Here is a 20,025-nt window from a genome sequence, read left to right on the forward strand (position 1 = left end):
TTATTTATGAGTAGCGTTGCTAAAAAGAAGATAAAAAAAGACATTACCTCACGCACATCCTAAATTTAACTATCTATATAATTTATTAAAATTAGATAATTTAAAAATTGAAGTTTTTTTGTCTTGTTATTCCTTGTAATTTCTATATCAGAGTGTGTCCAATATTAAATCGAATATTTAATCAATTTTTTCTGCAAAATCTCACATGCAACACATTCATCATAACCATTTAATCGCGCACGCAATTATCTTAAAAATCGTAATTTGCGATGATTCGAGTTTCCCCAAACCAGAAAGTCGTCTTCGACGCGAATCGACACTGTTTGTAAACGGTCGGAGTTTGATTAAGTATATAATAACGGTCGGCTGGTTTGTGCGAAACTCGCTCGCTGCAAGCGATTGTCGTTCGAATGCGGTGCATTCGGCTCTCGCATTGACCGGGAAATAAACGCGAGTGCACGTCGAGCACATCGCGGCTGATCGCTCGCTCGATAAGCATTCGATATGTGAGCCGAACGTAGCGGACATCGGATGCCATGCCGGTCTAACGGATCGAAATAAGCCCGAATATCGAAATCTGCTCGACGGTCATTTGTGACGATCGTCCGGCATCCTCTCGTCGCGCCGTCGGCGAATGCGCCATCGCGGTTTCGCGAATCAATCGACGGACCTTTGATCGTGGCACCGCGCATATAAACAACTTCATTCTACGGTAAAGCTTGGAAAGACTTTTCGCAAGATAGACGATTATGAACTTTGTTTTACTTTATTTTAACACTTTAATGAGTATTACTACACTATAGATATATTAACAGGATTGGATTTCATTTAATAACTCATGCTAAATACTCGTATGTAAACGCTCTTATATGTGATCTTAACAAATTCGATGAATACTCTGTGAAAAAAATGGCAAACCGCCGATTAATAATTTTTTTAGTATTACATTTTTTATTATCGCGTCACTCGTATAAAAATATATACATTTTTAGTGTCACTTTTACTTTGAAAATTATTTCTACAAAATCTATGTAAAATTACGTGTATAGTTTTACAAGGATTTTTAACATAGATTAAATTAATGTTTGACATGCCTGATGTTTTTCCGAAAATTTCTCTCGTGCCGTATTGAAATGTACGATCGATAATCGTCGAATAATGGTCGCTGAAAAATCCGGTAAGAGACGAAGCGACGCGATTTCGTCGATGCAAACAGATTGTGTGCAATTTAATAAAAAAAATAACGCTCGCGCGAATCGCATGCACGTAATATCCGACATGATATATTTGTAATTTAATGATATATATTTTTTAATTTAACGTGGCTGCCGAACGCGGCGCGGCTTTTGTGCGTCCCGCGCGTATTTGCAATGTATATTTGTTAATTTAATGCAAACAATTTATCGCGGAGTTAAGCAATAATTTTTCACAATTTTAGCGCGGATAATCGAGCGTGCTACACGCTGATGTATATGCGCGCAAATTTTAATCATCTGAAAGCCGTGAGTTAATTTCACATCGAATTTAATTCGGTCGGCCGTGTCGCGTCAAATTTTTTTTCCTCAAAGAAAAATAATGAAGACGGTATACTGACAGTTGTATTTAATTAATAAAATTCAAAATAATAAGGACAATAAAAAAATAATAAAAATAAGGTAAGATAATTTCTGCTGCGCAAAAAAATGCAATAAACTCTTTTCACGAATGAATTCTCAAAGTTCAAGTCACAATGTTACACCAGCATGGTATTGAAATTTTTCGTATAATCGTCGATTATCTCGTAGATCAATTTCGAGAGCCGCGGAGGACGTAAAAAACCACGGGAAAATCGCCTCGGCTCTTGATGGGACAGGGACGGAAAATATTACGATTAAAGCCGCTCGAATTAGCGCGGAAGGGAGAGTAGGGGCGCGTGGGGCAATAGAATAATCATGCGAGACGTTAACCTGTTAGGCATTAGTGGCGCATGATAGGCACGCTGCGGGTGGCGTCGCGTCGGGATGAAACGAGTGGCTGCGGGGATACAGACGAAATAGATTGAGAGAGAGAGAGAGAGAGAGAGAGAGAGAGAGAGAGAGAGAGAGAGAGAGAGAGGGAGAGGGTGGAAGAGAGAAGGAGGGAGAACGAGATATTTATTTTCTCCCTTTCTCTCTCTCTCTCTCTCTCTCTCTCTCTTTCTCTCGTCAGGGAGTAAAACAATTACGGCTCCGCGTCGACGTACACTCGACCGAGCACCCCTCGTATCGTGTTCAGCAGCCCCGCACACTGTAGGGGTGTTCTTCGGCCTTTGGCGACGCGCACGAATCACCGCTGCGAGCCCGCTTGACGCGCATTCACCGAAACCTCGTTGAAAATCTCAGCGCACGCTATTCCACTAGAATTACAGGTATTGAGACCGGTATAAAGCCCACTTTAAACGATCTGCAATTCGAGATGGTATTCTATGCACGATATCGAAGAGCTTATCTTTCCCCAAATCGTCTTAAACTTGCGCATTTACAAAAAATCGAGATCTTTTGTGAGTTTGTAAGAGCGTACGTAATTTTTTAAAAATATGAATTTAATATTGTTTTTGAAAATAAGCTTTTTAATACTATATCGAATTGCGAACAGTAAAGAGAATCTGGATGGATTTAGCAGCACATATGTTAAATGGGTAAAAATTAAATTAATCCTGACAGAGATGGTATCAAATCTATTCAAGTAATTTCGAGTCTATACGAAATTGTATAGGATTTATATAGAAAATTTACACGTTTTTTGTGCATCAATGAGAATCTCGTCGCGACAGATGATTTTCTCCAAGAAAATTTTGGCAACTTCGATACTGCGAACTCGTTCGGGATGACCCGCCTATTAAAATGCCGCGGCGTTCTGCCGGAGTTCTAAGTAGTAAAAGAACGGCGCGCATTTCCAACGGATGACAACGAGAAGAATTAAGCTCGTGGCCCGCGGGCTGTGTAACTCGGCCGAATTATTACTCCGGGACCGAGAAGTTTAAATCGTCCCGACGTGGCTCGTCTTCAGCCGGGGGGCACGCGATCCCCCGGCTCGCTCACCGACAAATTTAAATCTCGCTAAGCCCGGCCATTAGTACGAAGCGCAAACAGCAAACAGTGCATTAAACTGCGCCTCTGTATGCACACGCGTATACGCGCACATCCTTAAACGCGAAGCCAAGTGTCTGTTCCCACGGGGATTTCGCGACCGACCTTACGCACCGCGTGCGTATGTGGATCCATTCCGTTCGTTCGTTCGTTCGTTCGTTGCGCCTCTCTGCCTGTTTACGCGCGCTCATCCAAACGCGTCCAGACGAGCGGGGGCTGCTCGCTCGGACGTGCATGACATCGCGCGGGACCGCACCTCGTGATGGTTATTTCGCTGGTAAAATTAAATTTGTAAATACGCGGTCACGTATCGATCGCGTGACGAGAACCCGTTAAACTGTAGAAACTGAAACTCGTACCTTAACCGTTTCTCGAACTGGAATGTATTTAAGATGGAAAAGTTGAGTCCGTTCAATTTCTAAAATCGGTCAATTTTCTAATGAGAAAAATATTTATCGATTATACATGATTCAGATTGCATTGTGTTTGAAACTTTTTATTAATAATAACTTTCTAAAGGATAAAAGGAGAGTATCGAATAACGTTTCTCGTTCGTCTGTTATTCCGAATACGTAAGTACGTCGGTATTTGATATATATTCGTATAGTTTTATTTTACTTGCGGAAACGACTTCGATATCGGCGCAAAAGCGGCCAAAAGTTTTGAGACACATGCCTGAACTTTCCCAAGGAAGCTATACATTATAAATATCGGGCTCCTCCTTTTCCCAGCGTCTCGTTTTGTTCTGTGCCGACGAATATTTTCTAATCTCCTCAGAGAAAATTATTCTTTCCTTTCTCTTTAGGTTTTTCCCGGTAAGATAAATGTGTATAATTTCTTTGTTTACAAATTGTTGTGTATTATTTCCAACTTCGATAAATAAGTTTTTAACTTTATAATATATTAGTAACTATATTAATATAGATTTGATAATAAAATTTCTTTGATATTCAAGTGCATCTCGACATTTTTAATAAAGGAACATAAATTATAACTTCTTTAAAGAATCCATCATTAGACAATAATTTTATAGAAGAAGATTGCGGAATATTGCTTGAAAAGATTGATAAAAGATTTTGAAATAAAATGAACGTTTTTTAATGATGTGAAAGGGCAATACGTTAAGACTTAATTAAATTTAGGTGGGCTACAAGGAAAACGCGCGAGGAGATTAAGCGGAGCCACGCGCTCGAACAAAATTTCTCGGCTCTCTGTCGCCGCAGCAACGGCGGCGAAGAAGCCGGGAAGAAATCAATGCCGAAGGATAACACGCGTCCTTGCTCAGGGACGAGCAGTCTCCGGCTGCTGCTCTCGAGACCTCGACCGCAAGCGAAAACTTTGCCCAAGAATCTAATATCATCCTTGGCTCGCACACGTTCTCAGAATTCCATAGTATGCCAGGACTATGTACGCGGTACACGATATCCTTCTTCTGTTAGGAGAGCGCGACAGGATTTCACCCTTAATCGCCTCGAGATCCTTGTAATTTCGTCTCGGACAAACGTTTATAATACTCAAATACGTTGTACTCAAATATGGTGCCTTAATTTCTGCTATACATTTATGTTGCGTTAAGTTTTTAAGAAATATTTCAAATAATCATGACTCTCCAAGTTTTTGTACGGTTGTCTCGAATTGTTAACTCGGACACGCAGATATTATAGAAAAACACAAATTACAATATTACCAAAAATAATGACAGTGTACGCTCTGTCTTTTGCAGCAATTTTTTATCTTTTTTTCTAAAATTTCAATTTTAATTATATCAATTTCTAACGTATTTCTTACGTTGATAATTCTAAATTATCAATATTCAAAAATTTTTTGCTCAAATCATGCAACTGAAGTCACATATTGAGTTGTCTTCAGTCGGGTACTTTCAGGTCCAGTATTTCAAAGAATACTCAATATACTCGTCATAACTTTGATAGCATTATTGCTGGAGAAAATCATCCTTCCTTAAACACGAGATTTTCGTCACATATTTGCGCGGAAACTCCTAAAGCGCAAGAACGTAATACGATTCAAGAGATATACGCGTGCGTGCACTCACGCACGCACGCACTCATGACATAGGGGCCACCCGTGCCCGCACATTCCAAGGATACATGCATGGGTCCCGCGACTTCCGCGCGGACGGCCAACGCGGTGGATCACGCAGGAGGGAAGAGGATCCGCTGGCAAGCGCAGGGAGAGGGAGAGGACAACGATGGCAGGACGAGGGAGAGGAGAGGAGCGAACGGAGTGGAGGAAAGAGAGAGAGTGAGAGAGAGATTCGCAGGAACGACGGGGAAGGGCGGGTTGCTATCTTAGCCACCACAAAGCAGTGATAACATTTTCCCTCCCGGACAGAAGCCTAGCCACCCTTCTCGTCGCTCCCAGGTCGATATCCGGATAACGCTGGTTGCCCCGGGCAACCGGAAGGCCACGCCCGCGCCTCCGAAACATGGCTGCCGCCGCCCTTGCTTCCGGTGGTGCGGGAGGAAGGGTGAGCGGAGTGCTCGCTCCGCGAGGGTGGCGAGAAGAGTAGACGGAGGAAGCGCGAGGAGGACGCGGACGGATAAAACGCAAGAGGCTCGAATTATCATAATATTGGTCATTGCCTGCTGCTGCTTCTCTCTCTCTCTCTCTCTCTCTCTTTTTCTCCCTCTTTCGCTTTCTTTCTCTCTCTCTCTACTCCAGAAAGACAGAAAGCGAAGTAGCTGACTATCAGATCCCTTCTACCTTGTGTGTACACCGTCTCGGCGACTTATTACCATTCCACTCCACACCACACCATGCTGTTGAAGCACCGTTTTGTGCATGTACGTGTAACCGTAGCTAATGCTCTCTTCGCTTAACGCTTACCCTCGACAACGAAGAAGACTTTCCATCGTTTCTCTCTTCAGCGCTAAGTTTCCGCGATGAAACCAAGCACGGCTGATTCTGTGCGTTTCTTTGGTCTCGTCGTCCCGCTTTGATAGCTCAATGGCGCAGTTGAATTTGTCGAGTTTCTATGCAAAGAGCCTCTACGTCTTTTTGATTAATAAATTGCATATTGTAATTAATAATTTGCATTTTTTTTTAGATAAAAATAGTAATCGGCAAATAAAATACATTAATAATTTAATTTGTAATTGTTGTATTAATATTCAAATAAGATTCTAACTTGCGGTACTTTATGCTGCACAGCATAACATGGTTCTAAACTCACATAATGCTATTGGCTTCTACTGAGTCGTCAACATCTCTATATACATGCCTAAGATGTTTACTACCGATCTTACAGATTTCATTATTTCGCAATTATAATCAGAGTAAAGCAATAAATAAAAGGTCGCTTCCTCTCTCGAAGATCGTTGTTAAAAATTCTTTTCGACATTTTTGAATGAAGTAATTTTCAATGGGTTGATATGCGAACAGAAAAGTTCGAGTCCCCGATTGATACTGATTGTGAGAAAGAGAAGGGACAGGAGAGGGGGGAGGATAAGAATTGATGCACCCAGATCGAAAATATTTCCGCGTTTCACGGGTACGCTCGACGGATCAGAGGGATCATCTCTCTTCTCGCATAATGAACCTCGTTCCCATCGCTTCTAATTGTCAACCACCGGCACGTTATTTACCCCCTGAGCGAGGAGAGTTATGAAAGGGGGGCGACGCGCGAGACTCACCTCCTCCTTCTTCATCCTCTCTGTAAGTATACGGGCCGGCACACGCCTTTGGCACGGGCGCCGCGCTTGTATCCGTGGTGACAATGCAAACCGAAACAAACACTTAGCGGCACGTGAACGGCACGTGGCCGACAGGATATATTGCATTCCGAATGCACACACACTTGACGGACGATTAAAGGGGTGTTGCACGCGCGAAGAACCACGATCGTGACAACGATACGATTCTCCCTGTCTCCCGCCCTTTCGTTTTTCCCGCTGACTACCTACTTATGCTCATCGTGAGTCGAGATAGTTGTAACTTGTCTACCAGTTATGTCCTATACGTTTAGACAAAGAAAAGCAGCTGATAGAATGTCCATTAGCATTTGTATCGAAATTACCGTCAGCTTAGTTAAGTTAAGATAGAGTATGCTTAAAATTATAACGTGATTGCTGAACGGAATGAAATACGACAAACGAGAAGTGAAATTTATAACTTATTTATAAATTAATTGAATAAGTGGAGTTTCTTTCTCTATAAGAAAATCTGTTCTATGTAATTTATATTCGTAATACGATCATTGTTTTAATTAAACGAGAATTATATATTTTTATTCTAAATGGAATTTTTTGTAGTGAGAAATTTTTTATAAATTTCTAATTACAGACAGTGATTTTAATTAGGAGCTTGACAATGTAAACGAGTATGCTGAAATCGCGAATACATAACGAATGAGCGATAACGTTGCAGTGTTATAAATAATCGTCTATAAGAGTGTTGTTTGATAAATTGCGCTAAGTCGAACTCTTTCAGCGCAATTAAATTATTGGTAAATGTTTATCTACGATTTAGTGTCTATCTATCTATCTACCTATTATACCTCTGAATTTTCCTTCTCGACCCTGGACTCCTCGACCCTCTTATCGCACGCGCGCAATTATTTTATCACCTCGCGAGATATAGCGTTTACCTACATGCAACGCGTTTGAGATAATGCAATAATAGTTGCTTTTGTTATAAACTGTAGAATCATCGTTATTCGGAGCACGCGTGCAAGTCTTACGCACACGTGTCATAAATCTGGTGCGGTCTGATGTGAATCTCGTAATACTTGTAAATCTAACGATTTCATAATGAAATTTGCAATTTGCTATGCTATAGTTTTGGCGTCATAAAATAAAACTAATATGACACTTGCCATATGACGGATTTATGAGATGTGTTAATCGATTACGGAGTGTGAAAAGAAATTATGTGACGAGAAAACAAGTTGCATGTCCTACAATGAATTAGCACGTTTGATAGTCTTATCATTGACAAATGCAATATCAATACAAAGTCCTACAATATTGATTTTATTCCCGTATTGAAATTGCGATCAAGTATCATATACCCGCGTACAGAAAGATATAATACGAAAGACAATTTGTTTTATCGCTTTCGCTTATCAATTAATTGATCTAATCGCTCTAAGCGGCTTTTCTGCAGAGCGCTGATTCTTACAAGATTACCTATAATAGCAACATTAAATTACGCCACGCTACTAAACAGATAAAAGATAAATTGACTCAGCTGCATTTGTACTCAAATTGCTTGATGCACGTGGCTATTTTTATCGCTCTCGATTCGCACACGCAAGAGCGCGTACTCACGTGCGCAAGACACTAATATATAGTCTCTTGCAAACCGCGTCGCGTCGTAAATTTTCCTCTCTGCGACGCGTGGAGAAATATGAGAGAAAAGCAAACGCGGGAAGAGAAACGGAATGACAGGGAGGGAAAACCGGTGCTGTGGAGTGGAGGAGAGGCGCGTTTTAAGCGCGATGCTCCAAGTGCTGCGGGATGCGGCGGCGCGGCGGTGACGGTGACGGCCGTTATCTTCGTCACGATCGAGGAATGTAATATCGTCACCCCAAGCGACAAGAGTTGCCTTCGTATCGCCGTTTAGAATACCGTCTTCGTGTGGGGGGACACGGGGACAGGGATTAAACTGCAATGAAAATCTACTCATTCTACGCTCCACCGTCGCCGCCCTCTTCTCTTTTCCGCTTCGTATTGCCAGCGCCGGGAGAAGCGGGTAAACAAGATATTGCTTTGTACGCCCTCTCTTCCTCGTCTTTCGTTTCCGCGTTACCGTTTTACCGTCGACTTCTCTCACGCCTTTTCCGTTATCGCCTTATTTCGCGCGCGCGACATCCTTTCCTATATACCGAAGCAGAGACGGGAAGAATTGTTCACTTCTCTCGGCCGGATACACCCGGTGCTTTTACACGACCTTTTGCTCTTCTATATACCTTTTAATTATCTAGTAAGATTTTAATCTGTAATTATCGTATCGACGAAGAATAAACCGAGGCAGATATAAGAAGAGGCTTATATAAGGGGAAGTTTGGGTTAGACCAGTCGCCGCGCTTATACTTAACGATACTTTATTGTTTTTATTATTACATATTATTATAAATCTATCATTTTGACACATACAATACTCACTAAGATCTACTGACGATTCTTTTTAACGATAGGATGTGTGTAGCCTATAACTAAACATATATCTCGATTTCGCTGCTTCTTTATTCTTAGCGAAGGAACAAAGTGAAGTACCGCGGCGTGCGTGTCTCGTAACGATTGAAAAATATACGAGATTAATAAAATATATCGTATATCACCGTTGCAATTTGCTAAATATTCGCTCGTTACAAGATTTTCACATTTTCACTGACCGTCGCAATGTAAGAATAGTAGGCTTGTTTATTTTTACATCAAAATAATTTGGATCCGCTAGATCTCAATTTCGCTATTGAACGTAAATTATATACATTGGTATGAGCTTTCAAAAGCATTGTTCAAGCGCGTCATGTATTTTTCATTAAATGCCACGTCACTTCTCACGTGCAAGCATTGAATTAATGTACTAATCGATCATGTATATTTCGACAGTGCTTGGCTTTAACAAATTTAGATTTTATCAGCACAAGGTTTTTTCCATAATTTTTACTATAATTTGCCGCAAAATTTAATTAGGTCTTATATATAATTTTAGCTTTCTGAAATTTTAGGACCAAAAGTGCACTTTAATTAATTTGTATTTTTTTCACAAATTAAATTTCTTTGTATTGCCATTTTTTAAAATACTTATAAATTATACTCGTTTGTTTTTTAAGTTTCGGACAGAAAGTATTAAAGATTACACACAGGATTGCTCCTTTATAGAACACAAATGTAAAACGTAACGAATTAAAAGCGTCATTAGGGATCGTCATTATCTTCAAAGCTGCGGCCACTTCATCGCGCGAAACGAAAAACGTATCCTATAATCATAAAATGCCATATAGGTATTCACAATTACGTATGGATTGCGCTACGGATTCACTGTATGTACATCAAACGTCTACTTGACCGCTTACGGCTAAATGGGGAGGACGGGGCGGCGGGGCTTTACATTAAATCCACCGAAGAAAGACTTCTCCCCGCTATAACAGAGTGCTGCGCATATATTTGTCCGGGACTCGTATTTACAATGCCGATATTAATCGGCCATACGGAAGCGGCCTAAGTTCGCCTAACCGACGGATCCGGGCAACGAAAGTGAAATCGAGGGGAACGCGCGGGGCAACTTATCCGCGAGACGAACTTTGTTCGCAAAAGCTCGTTTGACGATGAGTGGAAGTACATTATTGTTTCACTTCTCCGGTTGCTGCGTGTTGACGAGATTCGTAATAATTAATGTTATCGGGATGATTAACCAAAGAAAATATTATATTAAAAAAGAGAAACTATTATAATAATAATTCTGAAAAATTTTTCAATTATAATTAAATAATTACATATAGCGGTGATAATAAAGATTTCAGTCTCTTGAAAAACAAATTTTTTACGAAAAAAATTTAGAAAAAGTAGTGAACGGAAAAAGATTCACGATTGAAATATAATTTTAGCAGTGAATTAAAATAATTATAATGCATCTTTCACTAGTCGTCTTAAGAAGCAGCACTTAGCAGATTGTTAAATAAAAATGCTACGCTCTATTGCACTACGCCTTTTTACAGAGATGCGCCGATATATGTACGAGATGCGCTATAATATCCTCGATATACATTTTTATTGAGTCGATTCATACGTATTTCTATAGTTTCTGCGACGCATCTCGATTACCTACTCGGTAAGAAACGACCATCAGGAATTTCATGCCAGGAATTTCGCCAGGTTTGATTACATGAAGCATGACCCTCATTTCGCCTTACCGAATAAAAACTAGGATATAACACAGACAATGCCTGAATCTCGATGTACGTCTCTCTTGTCGCCTGCAATCGCCTGAATATTTTATCGCGAAAATGTACGGCTAATACATGCAGAACGAACATCCGCTAATTTTCAGAAATCCGTGTCGGAGCTTCACATCAAAACGCATGTCAAATATAACAGTTTTGTTACAGATAAATTTTGCCCAAATGATATAGACAACATTGACGAGATATAATAAAAAATGAATATTTTTTTAAAAACTTTGCTTTAATAACATATATTTCTTTCTTCGATGTAGACTATAAACAAAACTGTGATCTATAGGAAGAAACGATTTTTGAATTGCGAAACGACATCATGTTCTGTTCATTTGCGAGATCAAAATGTTTATTTCATTTGGACAGCATTGGTCGAAAAGAATATCTGCTAAACGACATCAATTACCATCGCCTCTGGAACGAGTGGTCCTTTGCAGTGCGATTGTTTTAAACTTTCTCGAATCATTCTTGACCAGTCAAGTCTCTGATCAATCTTTGATGAGCACGGTTCACCACCGCGATTAGTGTTCACTTTGAAATCCTATCATTCTTTTTCCTAGGAAGAGAAAAACTACGATTTCTCTTCCATTTCTTTATTTTGAGGGGCAGAAGCTAAAGTTTCTGGATTCAAACTGTTGATAATGGCGGAACTCGCATCTTTATATAGCAATAATTATGAATTCTTCTTATAAGAACACGCTTAGTTATGTCACTTCTGGCCCTCCCAAAATAATTATCAATCACGCCAAGCTCGCAATAGAGTGCTAAAAAGTTAATACTTTCGGAAAATCACCATCCGTCTTTGTCGATTGGAAAAGAAAAGTCGCCAGGCTCTTAGACGAGCGGTGAGAAGGCGGACGCCTGGCTCCTAATCTCTCTGTGCTCCGACGGGCTGAGATCTAATAACGCGCCGCAGTTCTGATCGCTGGCTGCTTGCTTGCCGATGAGCGCGTCGATACTGAAGTTGCGCTTCTTGTCGACGCTCGTCGTGTGGCTGGTCGGCAGCGTCGTGATCCTGGTGGAGGTCGGGTCCATTTGTCTAATCGGCGGCGCCGTGATTGGCACTGGTTTGTAGAGCGGTGGCGGCGGTTCCAGGAACCCACCGAGCTTCAACGCTTCCAGGGTCGTTGGGGAGAAGTCTAGCAACGGCAGACCGGGCGGTGGCGATAGATAAGCGGCTGCGGGATAGGCCAGAGCACCCGGGTGACCGCCGCCGCCACCCGGACAGGGTCCCCGGTCGCCGCAGATGGCGAAGGTGGCCATGATCGCTCGGTCCCGCAGCACATAGTGCGGCGGCGGCCTCTTGTATCGCTTCCTGCGTCTCAGGAAGCTACCGTTGTCGAACATGTCCTCCGCCAATGGGTCCAGCGTCCAGTAGTTGCCTTTTCCCGGGTTCCCGGGCTCGCGCGGAATCTTGATGAAGCAATCGTTGAGCGAGAGATTGTGCCTGATAGAGTTCTGCCAGGCGGGAAACTTATCGTGGTAGTAAGGAAAGCGGGACATGATAAACTCGCAGATGCCGCTCAACGTCAGCTTCTTCTGCGGCGATTGCAGGATCGCCATGGTGATCAGCGCGATGTACGAGTACGGCGGTTTTATCAGGGACGACGACATTTTGTCGGAACCGTAGCCGGAGGGCGATTGACTGGAACCACCGGATTTTCCCGATTGACTCGACGCCGACATCATCGAGTACGTTTTCTTAGAAGAGCGCCCGCCGCCGCTGCCGCCGCCGCTTCGACTCCTGCCGGCCGACGGCGGCACCGACGTCGACGTTGGTACCGGCGAGCAGCTCGGTATTACCGGGCTCGACGACGTCTGCGACGGCGGCGACAGGTCGTTCTTGTCGAGACTCACCGGGTCGACGATCATGCTGCTACTGTCCGAATCCCGGTCGCTGTCCGCGCAGCCGTCGCACGACAGGTTCGACATCATCATCGCACGTGGCTCCATCGTGATCGCCGCCTCATGAGCATAAGGACCTGCCACCGGGGTGCTCGTTTATTTCGCCGTCGGTCCCGCGGTCGACTCTTCGAGACTACTGCTCGCTCTCATCCTCCATCAAAAGTCCAAACTTGATGCGAAATCTTATCAAAACTTTTTTTTTCTTTCAGTATTTCTCTGATATGAAACCTTCAAATTATTTAGTTGTTAACAAAGAAAGAAATTACGTATTACAAGTTCTAGATTAATCATACCAAGTGCCGAGTTGTCCGCGAATACGAAATATTTCACTTATATAAAAACACTTTTCAACAAGAATCAGTTATATCGGTTCTTGTCCAACATAATCACGGAAAAGAACTGCATCCGTCAGAATATAACAAGAGTTCCACATGTTAATTATCCACGAAATTTCTTTGGTACAAATAGTCGTTACGATTTACTCGTCGTTACCATTAACATTGTGATACAAGTTGCAGTGTCGTTATACGAACATTAAATGACTGTATACCGCTCTTCACGAAATTTTTCCGCGGATCGTCCGTTGTCGGGAAAACACGCGAGTTACTTCTGTTGCGATATATTTCAGCGGAGCGACTGTCACATTCAATCCGTCACTCTATCTTCCGCTTGATGAGTGCTATCTTACGCTAATAGTTTGTTTCCACAACGATAACGGGACTTTTTCGCTTCGTCCTGCTTCTTCGTCTTACTTCCATCCGACTCGTAGGTTCAAGCTGCGATGCACACATCAGTCGTCCGACGAGACATTGTTAAGGATAGGAAATCGTCTCCCGCGATTTGTCTACGCGGGGATACATTTCATCGCGCACCTTCCAGCAACATCCAATCACACGGACTCGATGGAATCTTCGGTATCTTCTCGCCAGTTCACTTGCTATAAAATAATCTTGCAGTCACGCGATCGTACGACCTTTCCTCCTCATTAAAAATGATTTTGATTTGAACTAAATTGTCTCCTGAAAGCCGACTCGCGATTTTTATATCGAGGCTTCACGCGCGAATCTTTCGCGACGTTTTCGAGGATCGTCATGAGTTTCTTTTGGCATTGACACGGTTTTTTTAAGATTAAGACGGACCGAGATCGGATGCCACGAACTCGCGAACGACGGAGGGTGCACGATCGCGAGCGGAGAATCGTTTACAGGGTGAGATCGAGTCTCGAATTGATTTGAAGCGACCGTTTTGGTCCCTACGTGGGCGGACCAATGGGCGGGCGTTTCGACCCCCACCCCGGCTCGCACCCCGTTAGACGAAACCACCCCAGCCGGTCGGACCGACGTATTTCCACCCTGCAAGAGTAGAGGAGCGACGTGGAGAACGGGGAGAAAGCCCCGGAGGGGGTTAGGACGGGAGTTAGGAAAATAGCGGGATAGTTAAAGGGACTTTCGAGGCGGGGGTTGTGGAGAGGGCGGGAGGGCGAAATTGTAACACTTCGAAGGCTGATTTGCTTTGAGCGGCGCGATGAAGATGGAGCGCGAGCCACTGATCTACGAGCAGTCGCCGGCGACGCGACCTTCTCCGTCGTGCGATTGCTTTTTCGACACCAATTTCGTTGTGGACGTTTTTTTTTTAAAACGGCACTTTAAAAACGCAAGACTATGAATTGATTTAATTTCTTAATAATTTAATATCTGAAAATCCCGAGAATATATTTGTTATCTTCATAATTTTATAATCTCTCAATTTTGTTTTTAGCTTAAAGAAAATTTCCAACAAATAGACATTTCGTTTCAAATAGCTTATGTAGAAAAATATTTTGAAGTTTACGTTCTAAATTATTTATTACATCAAAATATCTATGAGAAACTTTTCGAGAAAAAATGCTGGTTTAGATTTATTAAAAAATTCATCGTAGAATTAGATTTAATATTCTAAAATTTCTGTGTTGTTTCGAGGATCTTGTTGCGTTTTTTATAGCGACAAATTTTTATCTTATTGGTTGAGTAATTTGACGTAGCGCGGGGCAGGGGTTAAAGAAATAATTAAGCGCCATTATCGCGTCGCATTTTCATCGTAGAAGTGCTGCAACCAACCAACCATCGACTAGATCCGTAGAATCGCCAACAGAGCGAGACGAGCTGCACGCATCACAAGTTAACTTCCCTGAGGCAGCTCAAATAGAATCTATATTACGCCAGAGCGATACATAGAGAGAGAGCGAGAGAGAGAGAGAGAGAGAGAGAGAGTGAGAGGGTGGGAGTGAGAGAGAAGCTGTTAGGGGTGAGAGGCGTGCACGAGAAACATGGATATGTACACTAGGTTTGATAAATGCCGTAATATTCACTAGCTCCACTAGATATATTAATACATGTAATAATTATTACTAATAAAAACCACATGATAAATATTGATAATAATAAGTATTGATAATAATAAGGTAAGATAATAATTTGTACCTTATAAATTTAATGAAAATAAGGATATTTATTCTTTTTCTATTTTATTATCAAATAAAATCACTTCAATCTATACTTAACGAGCTAAATTTGATCTTAATTTACTTAACGTAGTTCATTGACGCAGACAAAATTTTATCTAGATAAATCAGCTGCGAGAATGCACAAACGAATATTTCCTAATTGTTTTCCAGTAGACATTTATGACGCCTGGGTGTACGAGCGAGAGGGAGATAGAATTAGGAAGATCGAGAGAGATGGGACATACGGCGGAACCGCGATATAGATGCGGATGCGAGTCTACCTGGGCGCACTATCGGTTCACAGAGTCGAGCCGAGCCGAGAGCGAATATTGTGTTTACCCGTACGCATGGCTTTGCGGTGCAAATAATCTGGTATTATTGCACTTACTCCACGTACGCGCGGGCGAAACTCTTCGCCAACTGCCATTCCCCCGCCGCTTCCGCTTCTTTGTTACAGGCGCTCTTCGTGCTGGATTTCAATATCCGTTCGCGCTAATGTTAATGCCGCGTATTGTGTCGTTGTGCCTCTGAAATTTCACGACGCGCGAGACGTTGTAATGATTATTATTCGGTGTCTTGCGTCCTATATATTGCCGTGCACCTGTCTGTTCCATATATCTCTCTATATATTGATACTTTAGCGCTTTATTCCTAATTGCTAATAATTCAAGACGTAATTTAACACTTTCACAATCTTTAAAAAAATGTTATTCTAAATTCATCCAAGTATCCATTAGGAGGAAAAGCAAACACGATAAAAAAGATGAGAAGATATATTACAATATCTAAAGTCGAATGTTATTGCATTGAGCTCAACAATTTTTACTTTTATTTACTCGTACAACAAAACAGTAATATCATTGTCTACTGATATCCTCAGGCAGAAACAAGCAATTGCATTCTGCTGCGCAAGAAAAGCGAGATCCGTTAAAACGTAGCGATTCTCAATAAAAATATTCTTTTTTGTCATGCATTTCTCGCAGAGTTTTTTTCTCGCGCGGGGGACATCGCGAAGAAGTGCTTGAAAAGTTCCGTGCCTTTCGGCCTCCCTTGCCGATTCAGCGATTACCGCGCCTTAATCTTAAGACCGACGAGGACGACAGGGGTGGAGGAAAGGAAAACGCGCGGCGCCCGCGCGGGGTGGAGTGCGCCCCGCTCCATAGAACTCTTCGAGGTTCGCCATTCACTTCGCGGCGGATTGCGGATTCCGAGAGTTCCACCATTCGATCCGATTGCTTCTTACCCTGGACTCTCACCGCTCGTATTTACCTCCTGATTTCTTCCCTCTCGCCCCCTGCCTCTTCCTGTCCCCGTTCCCGCCGCACCGTCAGTTTCCTCGGACCAAATCTTCTGGAAATTCCAAGGCAAACCGCGATCGGGTGTCGTCGGCTTTATACTCGCGGCTATACGAAACTACGTATAGCGGAATGAATTTGCGGGATCGAACTTCGATTTGACCGATTTTTTTGTGAAGATTGTTCGAACGTTTTACGTAAAACTCATAATTGACATTTAAACACAATGTTGTTTTTTAAGCAGATAATTTATTTACCATTTGAGAAAGAAAAGGTGAAAGAGTATCTGTGAATAGTGGGATTTAACTTGAAGATAAAAAAACTTCAAGAATACTATACATAGATTAGTTTTAATGCGTGATGTATGGTTTAATTTAACTTTTAGCAAATATTTTTTGAGAGAAATTTATAACTTGTTAGTGGATCTGATAAATTACGACGTACATGAAGTAAGAATGTAAACATATGCTATATTGTAAATTTATCTATGTATTTAATAGACATAATTTTTTCATAACGAAATATGTCAGCGCACACATCCAATTTTATCAATTAAATACTATATACTGTATAAAATTTTATATATTGAAGTTTTAATCAATCGTGTAGTTTCATAATAATATTTCAGAATATAGCACTAAAACAAGTAATAATTTACGTTATACCGTTTTGTAAAATAATCTTAAATACGTTTTACAAGAAAATTTTAGAAAATTTTCGCGACACATGTGCAAAGAGATTTGTGGATTAAGGAACCGCCGACGCATTTCGTCGTCTACATAGCACTGTGCGACCTAAAATCCTCAATCTCGCGGGAGAGCAGTCGACGTTGAAAAATAGAAGCGCAGCCGCTTTTGCGGTGACAAAAGTGCACGGTGTGCGGCACAAAGCTCACAAAGAGCTCAAAGAGGAGGAGGACGAAGAAGAAGAATAAGACGAGGACGAAGTTAGTAAGAATCGTGAGAGGAGCAGCGAGAGAGAGAGAGAGAGAGAGAGAGAGAGAGAGAGAGAGAGAGAGAGAGAGAGAGAGAGAGAGAGAGAGAGAGAGAGAGAGAGAGAGAGAGAGAGAGAGAGAGAGAGAGAGAGAGAGAGAGAGAGAGAGAGAGAGAGAGAGAGAGAGAGTGTTTACTGGCGGAGAAAGACCGCGTCGCCGCTGTGCGGATGACTCGTCCTCGTCGCCGTTCTTGGCCCTCCCCGCAAAAAGCTCCGCGAGATTATGCCGCCATCTTGGATGTTGGTAAATATCCCGTGCCGAAAGAGAGTCTCCAGTCGGGCGAGGGATCCGGCATTGGGCGGAGAAGTAAGTCGCTGCTACTACTAGCCGATCCTCGTGACGCGGCGGTGGGAGTTGGATTGGTGGTAGTTGAGTCGGTGGTAGTAGTAGTAGCAACGACGTGGTGATGGTAGTGGTGGTGGTGGTGATGGTAGTCGCGAGGATGAAGAAGGCGCTGCGCAAGAAAGTCGAAAGCGTCGCAGGAGCTGGAGAGTGGGACGCGGAAAGGTAAAGAAGTGCGAAGAGGTCTTGGCGGCACAAGGCGAATATCCCCGCTACAAAGAATACTGTCGGCTTTGCACCTTTTTCAAGACGTCGTTTTCCCGCTTCGTCGAGAATCTCACACCCCTTCTCTCTACTCGAGAGCCTCGTCTCGTCCTTTTCCTCCCCGTCCCTTGCCGCGTCTGCCATTTTCGCCGACACCGACACCGAGATGTCCTCCGCGACTCCCTCCCCCCCTCACTCCTTTTCGCATCGAGTAGGAAGAGCCATTTACCTATGCGGTTCGGAGATGGTAAATTGAAGATTCTTTTTATCACGATTGAGTCCTTATTCGTACGATGTATACTGCGAGCTTTGTATTTGAGTGAATATCATCAGATATCGGAAAATAGTCAGATAAATCGATTATTCATTTTAAAGGTTGAATATGATTTTGGAAATATTTAAGATGGACGACACTGTCGAAAGATATATCGCCATATCGGAAATCATTCTGCGGACTATTCTAAAGCAAATTATTCAAGATTATAAAAGATAATAACAAGACAAATAAGTTTAAATCGTCCTATATCAACGATATTGATTAATCGGCGTGGTTAGATTACGTGGTTCACCCTGTATATTGTCTCATTTGATTTCGCGCAGATTGAAGAAAGACACGGAGGGGGGTTCGAAGGGGGCCCTCAACGGCGGCCCGATTGCGGTGAAGCCGCGCGCCGACCGAATCTGAAATTCAATTCAATGCAAATTTGCCGGCGGGGAGCACACTTACGGCTAACCGGCGAACGAGATCGAGGATTCGCTTAGTTGCTTAGAACGCGGTAAACACTCGCTGCTTTTACTCGAGACTTATGAAATATTGATGGACACACATTGGCGCGCCCGACGCTAACGATGTCGTCGTTAAGTGGGAAATACTTAATGGGTGAATTATCGGTGATCGCTCTTCTGTGCGAACACTTTATTACTGCAACCAGCAATATGAAAAATCGTGGAAAAGCTATTACAATATTATATATAAAAATAAGAAAAAAATCAGAATAATATCAGCCCATTAAATTTAAGTCTTTAGTGAAATTTTAGTAATTGCGTTAATAATTATAAAAAATTATGATTTTTTATATATTTTTTTTAGCAAAATATTGCTCTTCTCTGTCTTTCTTTCATCCTGTCTTTTTTCCAATATTTAACTATGATTGAATAATTATTTACAGAAATACAGCTACCTTTAAGTTCTTTTACGCAGAAGATTATGCAGTATCTTACGTTATGAACCGCGCCGAATATATAGGCGCTCTAACAAAATAAAACGCCAACGCGTATCGCAAAAGCGTATACGCGCGCACTCAAGCAAAAAGGGAGCACGCTCTTTCTCTCTTAAACGCGTTGAGCCCAGAGAGCATGGGCCAACGATCCCAATTACAAACATTTCTCGTGGCTTTTCAGAGTTGCATTTGGCCGAGAAGGGCGCGCACCGCCGCCGCCGCTCGGTGCATTTTATGGTTCCCGCCTCCGCATGCCCGAAAGTACTTTTCGTTTTCGAGTGCGTACGAGTACATGCGGGTTGATTTTCTCTTCTTTACACTCCGCCCTCTTCCACAGCTTTCCGCTCCCTCGTGCATCACTTCCAAAGATATAGCGATCTGGTCTGAGCCCACCTATGCTTATATAGATTTACTTTTTTTATCACTGATGTTTTGTTTGATAGAAATAATATACCTTACAGCATTTTTTATCTTGAATTTAAGCTGGTTTTAAACATCTTTAATTATATTTTTCTACGTGAGATTAGTGAGCAAGTCAGATAGTTTATTGTATGTTTA

General features: G+C 42.2%; 1 protein-coding gene across 1 annotated transcript; it reads right to left on the reverse strand.

The window, feature by feature from the left end:
- Positions 1-9,154: 9,154 nt before the first annotated feature.
- LOC143907937 (uncharacterized) lies at positions 9,155-14,167 on the reverse strand. The gene has a single exon (XM_077425074.1). It carries the CDS (start codon positions 12,976-12,978, stop codon positions 11,860-11,862), a length of 1,119 nt encoding a protein of 372 aa, XP_077281200.1. The 5' UTR covers positions 12,979-14,167; the 3' UTR covers positions 9,155-11,859.
- Positions 14,168-20,025: the final 5,858 nt, after the last annotated feature.

This window comes from Temnothorax americanus, unplaced genomic scaffold, assembly GCF_048541705.1.
Source record: "Temnothorax americanus isolate GAGA-0224 unplaced genomic scaffold, ASM4854170v1 Scaffold9, whole genome shotgun sequence".
NCBI lineage: Eukaryota > Metazoa > Arthropoda > Insecta > Hymenoptera > Formicidae > Temnothorax > Temnothorax americanus.

Bases quoted from the DNA above. Each gene is read 5' to 3' on its own strand.
- LOC143907937 (XM_077425074.1), bottom strand. From the start codon at position 12,978: ATGGAGCCACGTGCGATGATGATGTCGAACCTGTCGTGCGACGGCTGC.